Genomic DNA, 16,976 nt, shown 5'->3' with positions numbered 1-16,976 from the left:
TATGTGCCAGCCACAGGTAGAGTCGTGCGAAACATATGGAAAAGGATAGGTATTCTACTGTAGGAGAATGATGAACTCAGCCATGGAGGGTAAGAGAGGCATAGGCCGACCTAGGAGACAAGGGTTGGATTCCTGTTTTTAATGATTTCTAGACAAGAAGCAATAGCATAATAAGAGGTGCCGGCATTTATTCCCGCAGGAGTTATTTTACGTGCCAGTAAATCTACCGACACGAGGCTAACATATTTAAGCACCTTCAAATTCCACCGGACTGAGCTATGATCGAACCTGTCAAGTTTGAGTCAGAAGGCCAGCGCCTCAACCGTCTGAGACACTCAGCCCGGCAATAAGCATTGGGAACAGGCGAGGAAACGGTGCTAGTTGCAGATGCAGGGTTATGGAGGTGCATGGTTCATGAACTGGTGGGTTCGAACCTTACTATCGGCAGCCCTGCAGATGGTTTTCCGTGGTTTCCCATCTTCACACCAGGCAAATGCTGGGGCTGTACCTTAATTAAGGCCACGGCCATAAAACCTATCTGTGACTGTGCGACGTAAAGCAAAATTGTAAAAAAAATGAAATGAGATTATGGGGATAAGTGGCATTTGATAAATTAATGTACCGGTATTATTATTATTATTATTATTATTATTATTATTATTATTATTATTATTATTATTATTATTATTATTATTATTTGTGCAGAAGAATTCTCTCATTCACGAGTTCAATTCGAAGAAACATTTACAGACACTAGGAGATAAACAGTTGCTAATTAGGGATAATTAATTTTGTGAGGGAGGGTCATTGTACTTGTAGCAATTAAGAATCCTCTTGACACAGTTTTGACCGGGGCTAGATAAAATGAATGTAACGTAGCAGAACATAAGGAATTTTCGTGTAGACCGGATAGTAGAATAGGCACGTTCTCTTCATACCAATGGATCTATATGCACTGGTATTTCATTTCAATGATGTTCCTGCAGTTTTCATGCAGGCTAGGGAGACGATGTTTGTATTACTCCATGGAGACGGTGGTCTTATCACTCTACAAGTTGGCGTTGATGGTGACAGCGCCCACCGATATCTGGATTGGACTGTTGTGACAGGAAGTATCAATGCCATGGTTGGAAACAAGACTATGATGTCGCCTGGTGGATTTTGTTTTGATGCGGATCTCGTGGCTAACAGCTGATTAACATAGGGAAGGGTGTGGTCCCTGCATTGCGTGCCGTCAAGTCTCGAGGGAGGGGAATTAAGGCTCACATGCACACGTCGTTTCGGTTTCACTCGGGTCCTTTCGGTTTGACATAGATTACATAGTTACCCGTCAATCCCAACGTTTTGGAATTCTTATTATAGCAAATTCATTTTCTTGCTTTAGGGTTGCGTGTAACATGTAAACCTGAGAAAATGAGCGTTAAATTCTCATCTACAGCATGTGCATGATGGTAAGGGGAGAATGCACTACTAGTAGTTCGTTGTCATGTGTCGTTGGCCGGAGTGGACGATGGGTCATGCGATATTTGACGTCCCTCGGCTGCTACGGGAAGGATGAGTTACCTTTCGACAACGTTTATGACGATCGATGTATTGTATAAATACAGTTGCATAATTGCACCTCTGCCTTATTATTATTATTATTATTATTATTATTATTATTATTATTATTATTATTTCTTTTTGCTTCCATCGCCAAAAGTTTAAGGATAAAATGGCGATCTTACGGGACCTTACCTTACCGGTCTTCGCCGGACACAGCTGCTGTCCTCTTCAACAAGAAGGTATTAGGAAACAGTCTCATTACCATAAGAAGCAAAAAATGAATGAAAAGCCGGCAATGATTTTCCTTTTCTTACGCTAATGTCTTAGCAGCTGCTGAATATTATTTCCATTTTCGTTTGTGCAGACCTGGCATCTTCGAAGGAAATTCTGTGACACGCGTCGTAATTAGTTCTATCGCTCTCCTTAAAAAGGAAAAGAAAAAAAAATGTCCGGCTCCTTAGCTGAATGGTCAGCGTTGAGACCTTCGGTTCAGAGGGGTCCCGGTTTCGATTCTCGGCCGGATCTGGAATTTTAATCGCATCTGGTTTATTCCTTTAACTCGGAGACCGTGTGTTTGTGTTTGTTCCTACATGTGTCTCTTCATATTAACACAGCACAGCCCGCTACTAACCACTGCCGAAACACCCAACAGTGAATACTTCACTCCACATTGGGTTGACGTCAGGAAAGGCGTCCGGCCAGGAAACAGGGTCAATTCCACATGTGCGGCACAGTTCGCACCCGCAATCCCAGCATGGTGTGAGGAGAGCAGTAGAAGAAAAAGAAAAAGAAATACATCGCAGTTGGGAGATAACCCAGCGACAAACCCTACTTACAGTCGTAGGCCTATAACGTTTTTTTGTTGGGTATGGGTTTTTTGCGACTCCGTGGCTGAATGGACAGCGTTGAGGCCTTAGGTTCAGAGAGTCCAGGGTTCGATTCCCGGTCGGCTCGGGGATTTTAATCGCGGTGTTTTTGTTTGCCCCAACATTCTTTTCTTGATATTCGGACACACTACTAACCACCACAAAAACACTCAATGGCGCCTATGACCTTCGATGTTAGGCCCCTGTAAACAATAAGCATCATCATCAAAACACGCAATAGTGAATAGGCCTATATCCCTTCACACAGGGTTGGCGTCTAGTAGGGCCTCCGGCCATAAAATAGGGTCAAATCCACATTTGCGATACAGTTCGCACCCGCGATCCCACAGGTGTGGGAACAGTGGCAGAAGAAAGAATGGAAGAAGTCCCGTATTGTTTTCAGTGTCGGGAGTGTCCGATAACATGATGGACTCCCCAGTTCTGTAACTGTTTTTCCCGTACGCCCCATGGGGGTGAGCTACATATACCATTGTGTGAGGGTGTTGCCTGTGATATGTAGGTGTAATTGTACGGGTTAGGAATGGGAATTAGCCATGGCTTTGTGAAAGAAACAATCATGGCATTTCCCTGGGGTTGAAACAGCAAACCACGGAAAACCATATTGAGGATGACCGACGGGGAATTCGAATCCACCTGTCTCCCGAGTAGAGTTATCGAACCATAACCGGCCGTGCCGCAACGCACTCCGCTAACATGTTCGGTCACAACGAAATTAAATTCAAACATAAATTACATAGTAACAATAAAATACAACAAAACACGTACCAAATGTCATGAATACGGAATAATAATAATAATAATAATAATAATAATAATAATAATAATAATAATAATAATAATAATAATAATAATAATAAATGTATTTTAAAACAAGCGAGTTAGCCATGCGGTTAGAGGCGCGCAGCTGTGAGCTTGCATTCGGGAGACAGTGGGTTCTAGTCCCATTGCCGGCAGCCCTGAAGATTGTTATCCGTGTTTTTCCATTTTCACAGCAGGCAAATGCTGGAGGCTGCACCTTAATTAAGGCCACAGCCCGCTTCCTTCTCTCTACTAACTTTTTCCTATCCCATCGTCGCCTTAAGACGTAAAGAAACTTGGTAAAGAAAAAGTAATAAACTAGAAATACACGAGAGTTAAAAATTACCGGTATTGTAATATGTTAATATGCAATAATTACGGTAGGCTAGAAAATGGTACAGATTTTCTCAGTAAGACAAAAGAAACTGTACATGCGCAACACCATAGTTCTTTCGGACATGTCTTGTACTCTCCTAGTCACCAATTCCTCACTGAAGACTTTTCCAGTGTGGTTTTACAGATACTTTTACGGTTTTCGGAGACTAATTTGGACGTTCCTATGTGAAAAATCAATCAATCAGTCAATCAATCAATCACTACTGATCTGCATTTAGGGCAGTCACCCAGATGTCAGATTCCCTATCTGTTGTTTTCCTAGCCTTTTCTTAAGTTACTGAAAAGAAATTGGAAATTTATTGAACATCTCCCTTGGTAAGTTATTCCAATCCCTAACTCCTCTTACTATAAACGAATATTTGCCCAAATTGTCCTCCTGAATTCCAACTTTATCTTCATATTGTGATCTTTCCTACTTTTAAAGACTCCAATCAAACTTAATAATAATAATAATAATAATAATAATAATAATAATAATAATAATAATAATAATAATAATAATAATAATAATGTTATTGGCTTTACGTCCCACTAACTACCTTTACGGTTTTCGGAGACGCCGAGGTGCCGGAATGTAGTACCGCATGAGTTCTTCTACGTGCAGTTAATCTACCGGTACGAGGCTAACGTATTTGAGTACCTTCAAATACCACCGGACTGAGTCAGAATCGAATGTGCCAAGTTGGATTCAGAAGGCCAGCACCTCAACCGTCTGAGCCACTCAGCCCGGCCCAGTCAAACTTATTCGTCTACTAATTGTCATTCCATGCCATTTCTCAACAGCTCGGAACATACCACTAGTCGAGCAGCTCATCTCATTTCTCTCCAGTCTTCCCAGCCCAAACTTTGCAACATTTTTGTAACGCTACTCTTTTGTCGGAAATCACCCAGAACAAATCCAGCTGCTTTTCTTTGGATTACTTCCAGTTCTTGAATCAAGTAATGCTGATGAGGGTCCCATACACAGGAACCATATCAGAGACTTATATACCCTCTCCTTTACATCCTTACTACAACCGTTAAATATCCTTATAATCATGTGCAGAGATCTGTACCCTTTATTTACAATCCCATTTATGTTATTACCCTTATAAAGATATTTCCTCATATTAAGACCTAGGCACTTACAATGATCCCCAAAATGAACTTTCACCCCATCAACGCAGTAATTAAAACTGAGAGGACTTTTCCTATTTGTGAAACTCACAATCTGACTTATAGCCCCGTTTATCACCATACCATTGCCTACTGTCCATCTCACAACATTATCGAGGTCATTTTGCAGTTTCTCACAATCTTATTTATTACTCTATACAGAATAACATAATCCGCAAAATGCAATATCTCTGATTCCACTTCTTTACACATATCATTGATATATATCAGAAAACATAAAGGTCCAATAATACAGTCTTGAGGAAATCCCCTCTTAATTATTACAGAGACAGATAATGCTTCGCCTGCTCTAAAAAGTTCTTTTTTTTCTAATGGCTTTACGTCGCACCGACACAGATAGGTCTTATGGCGACGATGGGATAGGAAAGGCCTAGGAGTTGGAAGGAAGCGGCCGTGGCCTTAATGAAGGTACAGCCCTAGCATTTGCCTGGTGTAAAAATGGGAAACCACGGAAAACCATCTTCAGGGCTGCCGACAGTGGGATTCGAACCCACTATCTCCCGGATGCAAGCTCACAGCCGCGCGTCCCTAACCGCACGGCCAACTCGCCCTGTCTATAAAAAGTTCAAGAGTGTGAACTTTGAAATACAATTTTAAATACAAACAAATGTTTGATGTATGATTTGATAATACTCCGTCCAATGCTAGTAATGCCATTCCTTAGGAAACCATTCCCTGTTATGAATGGTGTAAACATGTTGCTCATAGCGTCGGCTGGTGCATGCATTTCAGTAGGTTTGGCAGACTGATATATGATAGCAACTTCTGGCTCAGTGAGGAAAGCAACGGGAAACTATATCACTCCTTATTCCGTAATACGCCTCTTCAGTGAAGCCTAGGCCATTTATGAGAGGGAATAGTGGAACTGTTGAAGATCCAAGCAGCTTTGACAATTGTACATATATTCAATTCTCCGTCATTTAACCATTTATGTATTCGTCATGATACGTCTATTCCAGATCAACGATTTTGGCTTGGTCTGCGTTTAGCTCAAATCGTACCGTTAGAATTAATTAGGACTTTTCTGGAAAAAATAATGTTCTGTATTAAATTTCGTTTATTTTCCTTTAATATTAACCTTAACTATTTTCTTTTTTCCCTTCTTTTTTTCTTAATCTGTTTACCCTCCAGGATTGGTTTTTCGCTCAAACTCAGCGAGGAATCCCACCTCTACCGCCTCAAGGGCAGTGTCTTGATGCATGAGATATTTGGTCGGGGGATACAACTGGAGAGGAGGCGGTCTCACCTGCTCTGCTGAACAGGGGCCTTGCGGGGGTGGGAAGATTGGAAGGGATGGCCAAAGAACGGAGAAGGAAGCGACCGTGGCCTTAAGTTAGGTACCATCCCAGCATTTGCCTGGAGGAGAAGTGGGGAAACCACGGAAAACCACTTCGAGGATGGCTGAGGTGGGACTCGAACACCCCTCTACTCATTTGACCTTCCGAGGCTGAGTGAACCCCGTGCCAGCCCTCGTACCACTTTTTTCAAATTTCCTGGCAGAGGCGGCCGGGAATCGAACCCGGGCCTTCGGGGGTGGCAACTAATCAGACTAACCACTACACCACAGAGGCGGGCCCCTAACTATTCTAGTTATTATGTATGTACTTAGAAATGAAATTAGTTACTTTAAAATCTGTGTAATCGAGGATTGTGGCGACGTTTAGTAAATTCTCAGAGGCTTGCAGACTGAACGCTGAAAGGCATAACAGTCTATAATGATAATGTATGTATGTAATGTATGTAAAATCTGTGTATTTTTCGTGTTAATTTTTAACTTTTCTGCATTTTGATCGGTGTAAAATATAATAACTATCTTTCCAGTTTCTAGTACTACAAGACTTCGAGAAAAATCTGTTCCATTCTGTAGTCATAATTAACGGGAGTAGTGAAACAACATATTTTTGTAAAGTTAATCATGTATGTAATTCTTCATTTGGTCTTTCCTTTTTCTGTTTCAGTCATGAAGTGTGAGTGAAGGAAACAGTGTAGCATGCTGGAGGGGCTTGTAGCGGGCTGGGGCCCCCTCACCGCTCTCACACTGGGCCTGCTTCTCGTCCATTGCAATGGCAGTGACAGCAACTTCAAGTGTGGCATTGGCCTGGATAGCCCGGGAGGTAGGTCACTCCTGCAGATCCTGTCTTAAGGATCATTTCCTCAAAAGTTATCCAGTTACACTCTTGAAATGGCGCTCGCCTATCGTTTGGAGTTCACTCAATTAACATTTCAATTTTTTTTTAAATTTGCTTTACGTCGCACCGACACACACAGGTTTTATGGCGACGATGGGATAGGAAAGGGCTAGGAGTGGGAAGGGAGCAGCCGTGGCCTTAATTAAGGTACAGCCCCAGCATTTGCCTGGTGTGAAAATGGGAAACTACGGAAAACAGTCTTCAGGACTGCCGACAGTAGGGTTCGAACCCTCCATCTCCCGAATGCAAAATGTTAAATCCTGATTACTATATCAAAAATAAATATTACAGGCGGCCTGGAACGTACTGTAGGCTACTGTACGTTTGGAAAAAAAGCTTTTTTTGAATTATACAAGTGATAATGCAGTCTAGTATTGCTTATAAATATTTTAGAACATTTTACATTTGATCTGTTGATCGTAATTTTGAATAACAAAAAAACTTAGAGAGAGACAGACAAAATCGAACTAGACGTACTTTGGATATTTTGTACCTAATCTGAGGTGAAAACTAAATGAGGCACACATCTGAAGTGAGACAACCTTATCATTTTTACTTATATAGATCACGCTTATTTCACTAGTTTATAAACTACCTCGCTGGAGCGCTTTCATCCACTCTTTGAACGGTCGTCCTCGCAACCTCCTCCTCCTAGGACAACAAGCCGCCCGCTCGCACATCATCGAATCGAACCCAATAGTCGAAATTTCCACTCCGCCGCTCACATCTAGCGGAATCGGAGCGAACGGGATACTACGCGGGCTACACAATGGACGATTTGATGGCGCGAGCACATTTATGTGAGGAGGCAGAAAATGAAGGGAGAGAGAGAGAGAGAGAGAGAAATAAATCTGTGAAGATTCTGGGTGCATGCACAAGAGAACCGAAAGGAGAGTATGCTACATGTTTATTTACGAAAGTTTCTCTGTAAGTATAATGAACGCGTAAAGGTACATCCCAAGCCATGTAAATTATCGTACTGATACTGTGCGTGGATTCCAGCGTGATATGATTTTATGATAAAGTTAACAGTTATTCTAAAATGAATGGAACCGAACGAGTTGGCCGTGCTGTTAGAGTCTCATAGCTGTGAGTTTGCATTCGGGAGATAGTGGGTTCGAATACCAGCGTCAGCAGCCCTGGAGATGGTTTTCTTTGGTTTCCTTTTTTCACACCAACCTTAATTAAGGCCGCGGTTGTTTCCTTCTCACTCCTAACCCTTTCCTATCCCGTCGTCGCCATAATACCTATCTGCATCGGTGCGGCGTAAAGCAAATTGTAAAAATATATATACCGGGCGAGTCCAATAGCCCTCATTTTCGTCAGTAATCTTCCATGATCTAGCCTATCAAAAGCCTTGGATAGGTCAACAGCGATACAGTCCATTTGACCTAGTGCTGGGGACGGAGCGGAGCAGTTGTTGTGACGTCATCACCCGATAGTACCGAGTGAACTACCGAGTGAATGTCCTGACGCGGGACGTTTAAACACGTTATAGGTATGGCACTGCGAAGGTATTGCATCCCCCTATTAATACCCTTCTCTCACAACGTAACAACTGTAAATAACTGCATATATATTCACTATAATTGTTATATACTTAACTGCTAGGGAGTAGGAGGTAGTATGTGGAATAAATGTTAGTAACTCGTATAGTTAACTCATTCGAATAGTAAAACAAAGTATGGCGCATACCTACCGAAAGGGTTTGTATACAAGGGGATTGGAACTTAACAGAAAAGTAATGTATTAACAATTATTTCGTAAGTTCATGTGATACGGTACACTGTTAATGAGAAGAATAACCTGAATATAAAGAATCTTATCAGAATATAATGAAAAACACTGACATAATTTCATCTACAGGATGACAAAAGTAATTACGTAAATGAACGTTGACTGGAGTGCCCTTCTTTGCAAATGTGATTACAAAACATATCTGACAACATACTACTACACGTCCCAGTGCCAAACAGCTATCAGTAGAATGCTTCTATAAATACAGTTATTATATGATTATATATTATATTATATTATATTATATTATATTATATTATATTATATTATATTATATTATATTATATTATATTTGATGTGCCACCACCCGTCGCGTATGTGCGGCCACAAAATTTTCATTTTGCGTGTTTCCTATTATCAGTGATGTCAAAAAACTACCAGGTATCCGATGGTTTTCGTGGCATTTGTGGAACAACGTTGTATAAAAATTTCTTTAAATTCCTTTCAATGTTCTAAAAGTATAACTACTATCTACGAATATGTTTAAATATCACACTAACACCACAAATATAATCTAACAGACTTTACATTATCTACAAAACATAACAAGCGTAGGAAATATATACGTACATTCGAAACACACAGATTGAATACAGGTACTTTCGTACGTGTGTTGTGCGCTACACTGTGCTCAGGTCCTCCGCGAGTACTCGCAGTTGTAAGCGGAGGGGATCGGTGGTGCGCTCCACCGCTACAACCGGATTACTCATCGGTATTACTCGCTCCGTCCCCACCTCTAATTTGACCTCCTAAATCTGAAATATCTGCTATATCTTGCTGGAATCCTACAAGTTAAACTTCCGCGGAAAAACCTTTCCTAAACTCGAACTGCCTTTTATCAAACCAATAGTGCCACATTAACAAATCAATTACTGTACATGAAGGACAGTTCTGAGCTGTAGCGTTCGTGCCACTAACTCCGAATTTCTGCAGTCTAAGACTTCAGTGGTGTCAAGCTAGAGCTCATTGGAGGGCGGAGTGGGAATCTGCCGTGTTCTCAGATGAGAGCCGTTTCTGTCTTGGTGTCAATGACGGCCATAGGTTGGTAGATGAGCGCTTGAAACTAAGCTGTCTGCGGTGTCGACACACTGGACTTACACCAGGAATTATGGTCCGGGGAGCGATATCCTTGGACAGCAGGAGCACTCTCGCCGTTACCCCAAGAACCTTGACAGTGGATTTGTACGTTAGACTGTTGACTGAACCGGTTATACTGCCATTCATTCGCAGTGTTCAAGAGGGTCTTTCCCAACAGAATAACGCTTGTCCTCATATTGCTACTGTCAACAACCGTGCTCTATAGAGTGTCGACCAATTGGCTTGGCCTGCAAGATCGCCAGACTTTTCGCCGATTGAGCACGTATGGGACATTATGGGCCGACAAATCCAGCATCATCCAATACCAGCACTAACCGTTGCTGATTTGACTGACCAAGTGCAACAGGCGTGGAATTTCATCCCACAAAATGACATACGGCACCTGTACGACGCGAGCCTCCGTGGCTCAGGCGGCAGCACGCCGGCCTCTCACTACTGGGTTCCATGGTTGAAATCCTGGTCACTCCATGTGAGATTTGTGCTGGACAAAGCGGAGGCGGGACAGGTTTTTCTCCGGGTACTCCGGTTTTCCCTGTCATATTTAATTCCACTCCAATATAATTTCATTTCATCTGTCATTCATTAATCATTGCCCCAGAGGAGTGCGACAGGCTTCGGAAGCCGGCACAATTCCTATCCTCGCCGCTAGATGGGGACTTCATTAATTCCATTCCTCACCCGATCGAATGACTGGAAACAGGCTGTGGATTTTCATTTTCACCTGTACGACACAATGCATGCTTGGATTCAAAATCGTGGTGACTACAGCGGTTATTAATGTAACACCATGTCACATGTCTTCTCGCACATACTTGAACCTGTGACCTGGAAACTTTAATCAAATAACTATGTTACCCAGACAATTGCTTAGCCTAAATTGTATTTTTCTAAACTAATGTCGTCTTTGTGTTGGAATTTCATTTTCTGCCTGTATATTTTTAGTGTTAAGAGTTGGTGTTAAATTTTATTGTGCTGTGTTTTCACATTTAATTGGTGCTTTTGTTTTTCCTTTTTTCCAGCTACACTTCCCAAGGGAGATATAGTTTTAGAATATGGAAGTTCCTTAGAAATATTTTGCAACTTGGACCTTAGCCACAGAGATGCTCAAGGTTACAACGCAAGTAACTTGGTGTTTTACAAAGATATGGATCCGGTGCCCTCAGAATTAATACAAATTGTAAATTCCACGACTATTAGATTGTTCGAACAAAGTCCGGCAGCATCAAAGGCCTACTACTATTGTAAATTACGAACACCATCGACCGATATCGGAGTATGCCTCAACACCGTTGCTGTAGGATGTAAGTATAAGACATTTAATGTGTGCGTTTCATGTATATTGCATTTCTATATGCATGTATATTTCACGGCTGTGCGATATTTTATTAATTAATTTTAAATTGAAATTTTGTTGTATACTTCATTCCTTTACGAGTTTCATATCTTGGAACTGTACTTCTCACACCATACCTTATCCTTAATCTGATGCTTTTCCACATTTATAGTTCTACAGGCATTGTTCACGTTCTGTGTTTTAGGTCTATTCATTCTTAGTTCTCTGCAGATTCAGATAGTGGTCGGTATCGTCCAAAAATACCCGGACTACTTGTTGATTGCTTATAGATTTCCTTAATCCCGAGCTCGGTAGCTGCAGTCGTTTAAATACGGCCAGTATCCAGTATTCGGGAGATAATGGGTTCGAACCCCACTGTCGGCAGCCCTGAAGATGGTTTTCCGTGGTTTCACATTTTCATACCAGGCAAATGTTGGGGCTGTATCTTTAATAAGGCCACGGCCACTTCCTTCCCACTCCTAGCTTTCCTGCCCCAATCGTCGCCATAAGACGGTGCGACGTAAAAAAAATATTCCTGAATTCAAAGTCATTTATGATATATTATGAATCCAGCATCTTTGCCCTTCCAGTGTAGCGATGAATTATTGTCCTATGTTTCAGCAATGAATTCATGACGGTTAATCACATATTAGCACAGAAAACTACTCGGCAGTTAAAATATCTTATCTCCCCGTCGTTGTCTCACTGCCTTCTCATACTCTTTAGTTCTGTTCAGTTCTATTAAGGGGCTTAGAGGGAAAGAGGCACATGCCATAAAATCGTAAGTTTACAGGTGTGAGGAATTTGTGTAAATCTCTGTTGTGTAAAAGCCAGGCATGGATTTGAAATTATTGGGACGTGTTCTTGAAAGGGACAACGTTATACACAATCTATTGAATATTGGCTAAAATATAATCAGACTACACATTTATTGTCCACTGTAGTGGAAAGAAGAGCAATGCATCTGTAGTCTGTCTGTTAGGTACATATAGGGAAGATTTCGGGAATACAGTATAATTTTTAATAAGATATTGGGTATTGGAGTACCAATTAATTCAAGTTTTATTGACTAATTACGACTTAAGTGTCAATTAAAGTTCTGAATCTCTAATTTTTGCAGCCTTTATTTGAATCATATTGGCCAATGAGAAAAGCTGGCTCATAAGGGTAGCGACACGTGTGGAATTGGCCTCTTTTCCTTACCAGTATCCGAAGATGATAACAAAGACATTTTCGTGTTATTTGCAGAGAATGGGCATGAGCTACCTTAATTCATGCATTGAAATCACCCAAAAACACTGAACTCTTAGCTTTCTGATTGTGTCGATATCATTGGTATCGAGCAAAATTCGTCCACAAAAGCGTTTGGCAAACTTTTTTCCGTTGACGAAAAAAAACCCAACCAACTTACATCTGAAGGTTGAACCAGTAACTGTACGTTGCACAGGTGTAATAATTGTTATATCTCTGTGTTACGTTCTTCATCCGGGTTGGACCGTGTTATTGTACTATGTGCATTATGCACAGGCTGATGACGTGTCAAATACTTTATCACTATTGTTTATCAAGGCGACTGACGTACCTCCACTTAATCTCCCCAGGCAGCCAAAATCGACTACGATACATAATACTGTAATGTTTTCGAAACCATCGGCAACCTTTACGCAATGTACATAAAACAATGGCTTGGTCCAACCCGGTCGAAGAACGTTGGAGTAGTTTAATCCTTAAAGGCTAGAAACATGGAGTTGTTCACCTCGCCGTGTGGCGATCAGGAACCAAACGAAGGGTGTAAATATATTGTACTTGTTCACCTCGCCGTGTGGCGATCAGGAAATACACTAAGGATGTAAATATGTTGGAGTTATTCACCTCGCCGCGCATCTCGCGGTGTGGCGGTCAGGAAACACACTAAGGGTGTAAACATGTTGGACTTGTTCACATCGCCGCGCATCTCGCTGTGTGGCGATCAGAAAACACACTAAGGCTGTAAACATGTTGGACTTGTTCACCTCGCCGCGCATCTCGCCGTATGGCCTTGAGAGAACAAACCAACGGTAGCAAATGAGTGAAACATGTTGGAGTTTTTCACCTCGAAGCGCATCTCGCCGTGTGGCTATCGGGAAACATACTAAGGGTGTAAACATGTTGGAGTCGTTCACCTCGCCGCACATCTCGCTGTGTGGCGATCAGGAAACAAACTAAGGATGTAAACATGTTGGACTTCGCCACGCTTCTCGCCGTGCACCTCGCCGTTCACCAGGAATCAAATTGGTTTGGTATTTCGGGATGGAGATGCCTGGAACTCGCGTTGTGATTGGTTGTTACAAGGTCACGTCATCGTCCCCTCTATGCGATGACGCATTGCTGTCATATTGATGGTCATGTTGTGTCGTAACACTGTACTCGTGGATAAGAGGCGATCAATAAGCAATACTTTCCGCGAAACTGCCAAATGGATTTAGCGTCACAATTCGTACCATAACAGATGCGTTCAAGATAAATGTTGAAAAGAGGTTGTAGCGAACTGTTGTGCCAGAGGTAACAATTATGACTAGTTCTCTATATTGGCTTGCATTTATTTCGTTCTGTTTACTCATGCATGCAGTTACGAAAAAATGAAACGAGAAATTGAGTGAAAATATAAATTAAGACATATCTGTGTCGGTGCGACGTAAAGCCAATAGCAAAAAAAAAAAAAAAATTAAACTATTGTGATTTAATTATCAGCTGTAATGATATAACCTATTACACCCTATAATTTCTACAACAGATACATCAAGCTTTCTGAAAAAATTAATGATTTCGTATTTGGTCTCTTGTGATAATGCCAAGCAAGGCAATGTTTAAATGCCTGCGGAAGTACTGTACGAACTTCATGAAGATTGCACCTCATTATTGTAACTTTTGCTTAACAGGAAATAATACATTAATGAATTGAAACATTCGAACTCGGACATCACTCTGGAGGATGGGATCTCTGCAATGTCATTTGTTTATTCTCTCTGTCACTTACTGTATTATGGATAAATCAAATAGCTTTAAAAATAGTTTCTGCAGTTCCAGGAGTTTCTGTTGCTTTGTGCAATATACACAGATAGGTTTTTTTTTTTTATTTGCTAGGGGCTTTACGTCGCACCGACACAGATAGGTTTTATGGCGACGGTGGGATAGGTAGGTGTTTGGGAGCATATGGTTTCGACAAATTCTCATATTCCAACGCGGGAGAAATTCTTCAGCAGGGATATTTAGTGCGATCTTTTCCATTAAATTGTATGAGTTCCAGAAAGTTCCTCCATCACTCTGTTTTGTAACTGCTCCAGTTTCCTATTTCGCTGTCTGAGTAAATATTATTACTCAAAGTATTAAACGGTGGGAAGAGTGGCGAGGAGAAATGCTTCAGTGTGTTGTGCTGAGGCGAGGTGGGTGGTGCATGGCGAGGTGCACGGCGAGATGAACAACTCCAACATTGCCAGCAACGATATATCGTTGTTTCATACTTGTGCGCAAAGTACCAACAACGATGTATCGTTGTTCCATACTAATGCGGAAAGTACAATCAGCCAGGTATCGTTGTTCCCATACCAATGCGCAAAGTGCCAGCAACGATATATCATTTCTCCGTACTTGTGCGCGATGTGCCAGAAACGATGTATCATTGTTGCATACTTGTGGGCAAAATGCCAGCAATGATATCGTCATTTACTACATCTTGGTTAAGGGAACTCCTTTTGTCACTAATAAAGTTACCAGCTGAACTGAAATTTCTTCCACATGCCTCATTGGAGACTGGAATAGACTATATTTTCTTCGATAGTATAGCAAGTCTTGGATATTCTGTGCTGTTTTTGTTTCACTATGCAAGGTGATCATCATCAGAAAGGCGATGCTTTAATAAATACATTGTTACAGTAAGAATATCGGCAACGTTTATTTGTCCTTAGTTCTCGCCAACATTAACTCGTTTTTGACATAGGCTACAGTAGGTCCGGGAACCTATTTCCGAAACTGCCTTAAAGGGATGGAGATGCGTTGCACACATTTTGTCGCACTTCTGTGTAATGTTTTGTTTGATATCATCTGGTACTGTATTTGATAGACGCACTTTATTCGGCCGAACATTACACACATGCACTTTCATATGCCAGGTAGTAGAGGTGCAGTCGCTTAAGTGCGGCCAGTATCCAGTATTCGGGAGATAGTGGGATCGAACCCCACTGTCGGCAGCCCTGAAGATGGTTTTCCGTGGTTTCCCATTTTCACACCAGGCGAATGTTGGGGCTGTACCTCAATTAAGGCCACGGCCGCTTCCTTCACAGTCCTAGCCCTTTCCTGTCCCATCGTCGCCATAAGACATATCTTGTGTCGGTGAGACGTAAATCCAATAGTAAAAAAAAAAAAAAATAACGATGAGGTAGTAAAGGCATACGTCAATAAGGAAATGTTACCACACTTCGCTCTTCATCCTTTCTTTATTTAGTAATCCATATTGCTTCCTCTCAGGTTCTGTTTTCAACCTGTCTTTGGACTCCGGTTGCATGTTTGCAACGAATGTCGTAGTGACTGCGAATCGGACCGAATCTGGTGCATGCGGTCGGACCACGGACATATACTATCTGCGCACTTTTTAGCCATAGATTAACACTCTAGTGCTGAATCGGTCGACTTGGGTTATCTTCGAGATTCGTATTGGCAACCTATGAAACACAAACTAAGAATCGCTTATCATCGCTTTGCGACATCTGGCGTACACTTTACGTACTCGTACTGTTGTTTACACAGCAAAGCCAAACTATAGAATTCATGCTAGGAACACTTTTCCCATCGGGAAATATTATATAGTATTATACGTATATTGTATGTGCGACACAGTTGTTGGCGTTAAGATAATAAAGGTTTAGAAAATTCATATAGATCGATCATATTATCGATTCAATTCAGATTTCATTTCCATTCAGTTGGCAGTATTTACCGGAATCGGCAGTGCTCCCTTCTTACTCACCGAGTACAAAAATCTATCACTAAAAAGTGCGCGTACAGTAGTATGTCTGTGGGTCGGACAGGTCATGCTTCCTAGCGGAGCAGGACTTAACTACACGACTACCTTCGTTCGACCGACCGTAAACGCGGAATGCAGAACTTTAGTACCAAAGAACCGTCACCTCCGAGGTTGGGGCCACCACGCCATAGTGGTATAGGAATGTAATCAGTGACTATACTACGCGCAATACTCAACGTTCTGCGCGGCGGTCGAGGAGGTAAGACGCGGGACAAGACAGTGGAGGATGCCGGCTTCAAACCCCGCTACAGTCGGTTGTTGTAGGTTTGTGTAACTTCAAATCATGCACACATTTTGAAACTGCGAACATCTACCGTTTTGAACGAATGTCACAATATTGCTATTCACAGTGTGGGAGATTTATAAAGAGATACAAACGATTATTCCTACATGAAATAATTAATCATGAAGGTGCAATCAGGGCTGCAGTCAGGAGTATACGTCGTATGCTCTCTGCTTAGCTCCACTCAGAGTATGCCTTCTGATTTCTTGCGTATACCGGTAACTTCTGCCAGTGAGTTTTAACTCTCCAACTACAGTCGTAATTGCGAACATCGAAGGTTCAGATTGATGAATAACATCATGGGTCATCACTGTTCGTACCTTGCATCACCATACATTCATGCAAATGCCCCCACCCCCACCCAAGAATTTGTTCCAGTGAGAAGTGGGATCTCAAACCAAAAGAAGCATTTTTG

At 41.7% G+C, this 16,976-nt stretch overlaps 1 protein-coding gene across 1 annotated transcript in view; it reads left to right on the top strand.

Moving 5' to 3' along the window:
- The window catches only part of LOC136863977 (cytokine receptor), a 648,368-nt gene that overhangs the window by 426,876 nt on the left and 204,516 nt on the right, over positions 1-16,976 (top strand). Inside the window, exons 4-5 of the mRNA XM_067140447.2 lie at positions 6,761-6,916; positions 10,906-11,187. Of these exons, the coding sequence (XP_066996548.1) occupies positions 6,793-6,916; positions 10,906-11,187 (406 nt within the window). The 5' untranslated portion in view covers positions 6,761-6,792. The remainder of the gene's footprint in view (positions 1-6,760; positions 6,917-10,905; positions 11,188-16,976) is intronic.

The sequence above is a fragment of the Anabrus simplex genome, chromosome 2 (assembly GCF_040414725.1).
Source record: "Anabrus simplex isolate iqAnaSimp1 chromosome 2, ASM4041472v1, whole genome shotgun sequence".
In the NCBI taxonomy this organism is placed as follows: Eukaryota; Metazoa; Arthropoda; class Insecta; order Orthoptera; family Tettigoniidae; genus Anabrus; species Anabrus simplex.
Note: the sequence above shows the minus strand (reverse complement) of the source record. Positions and strands in the feature narration are given on the sequence as shown.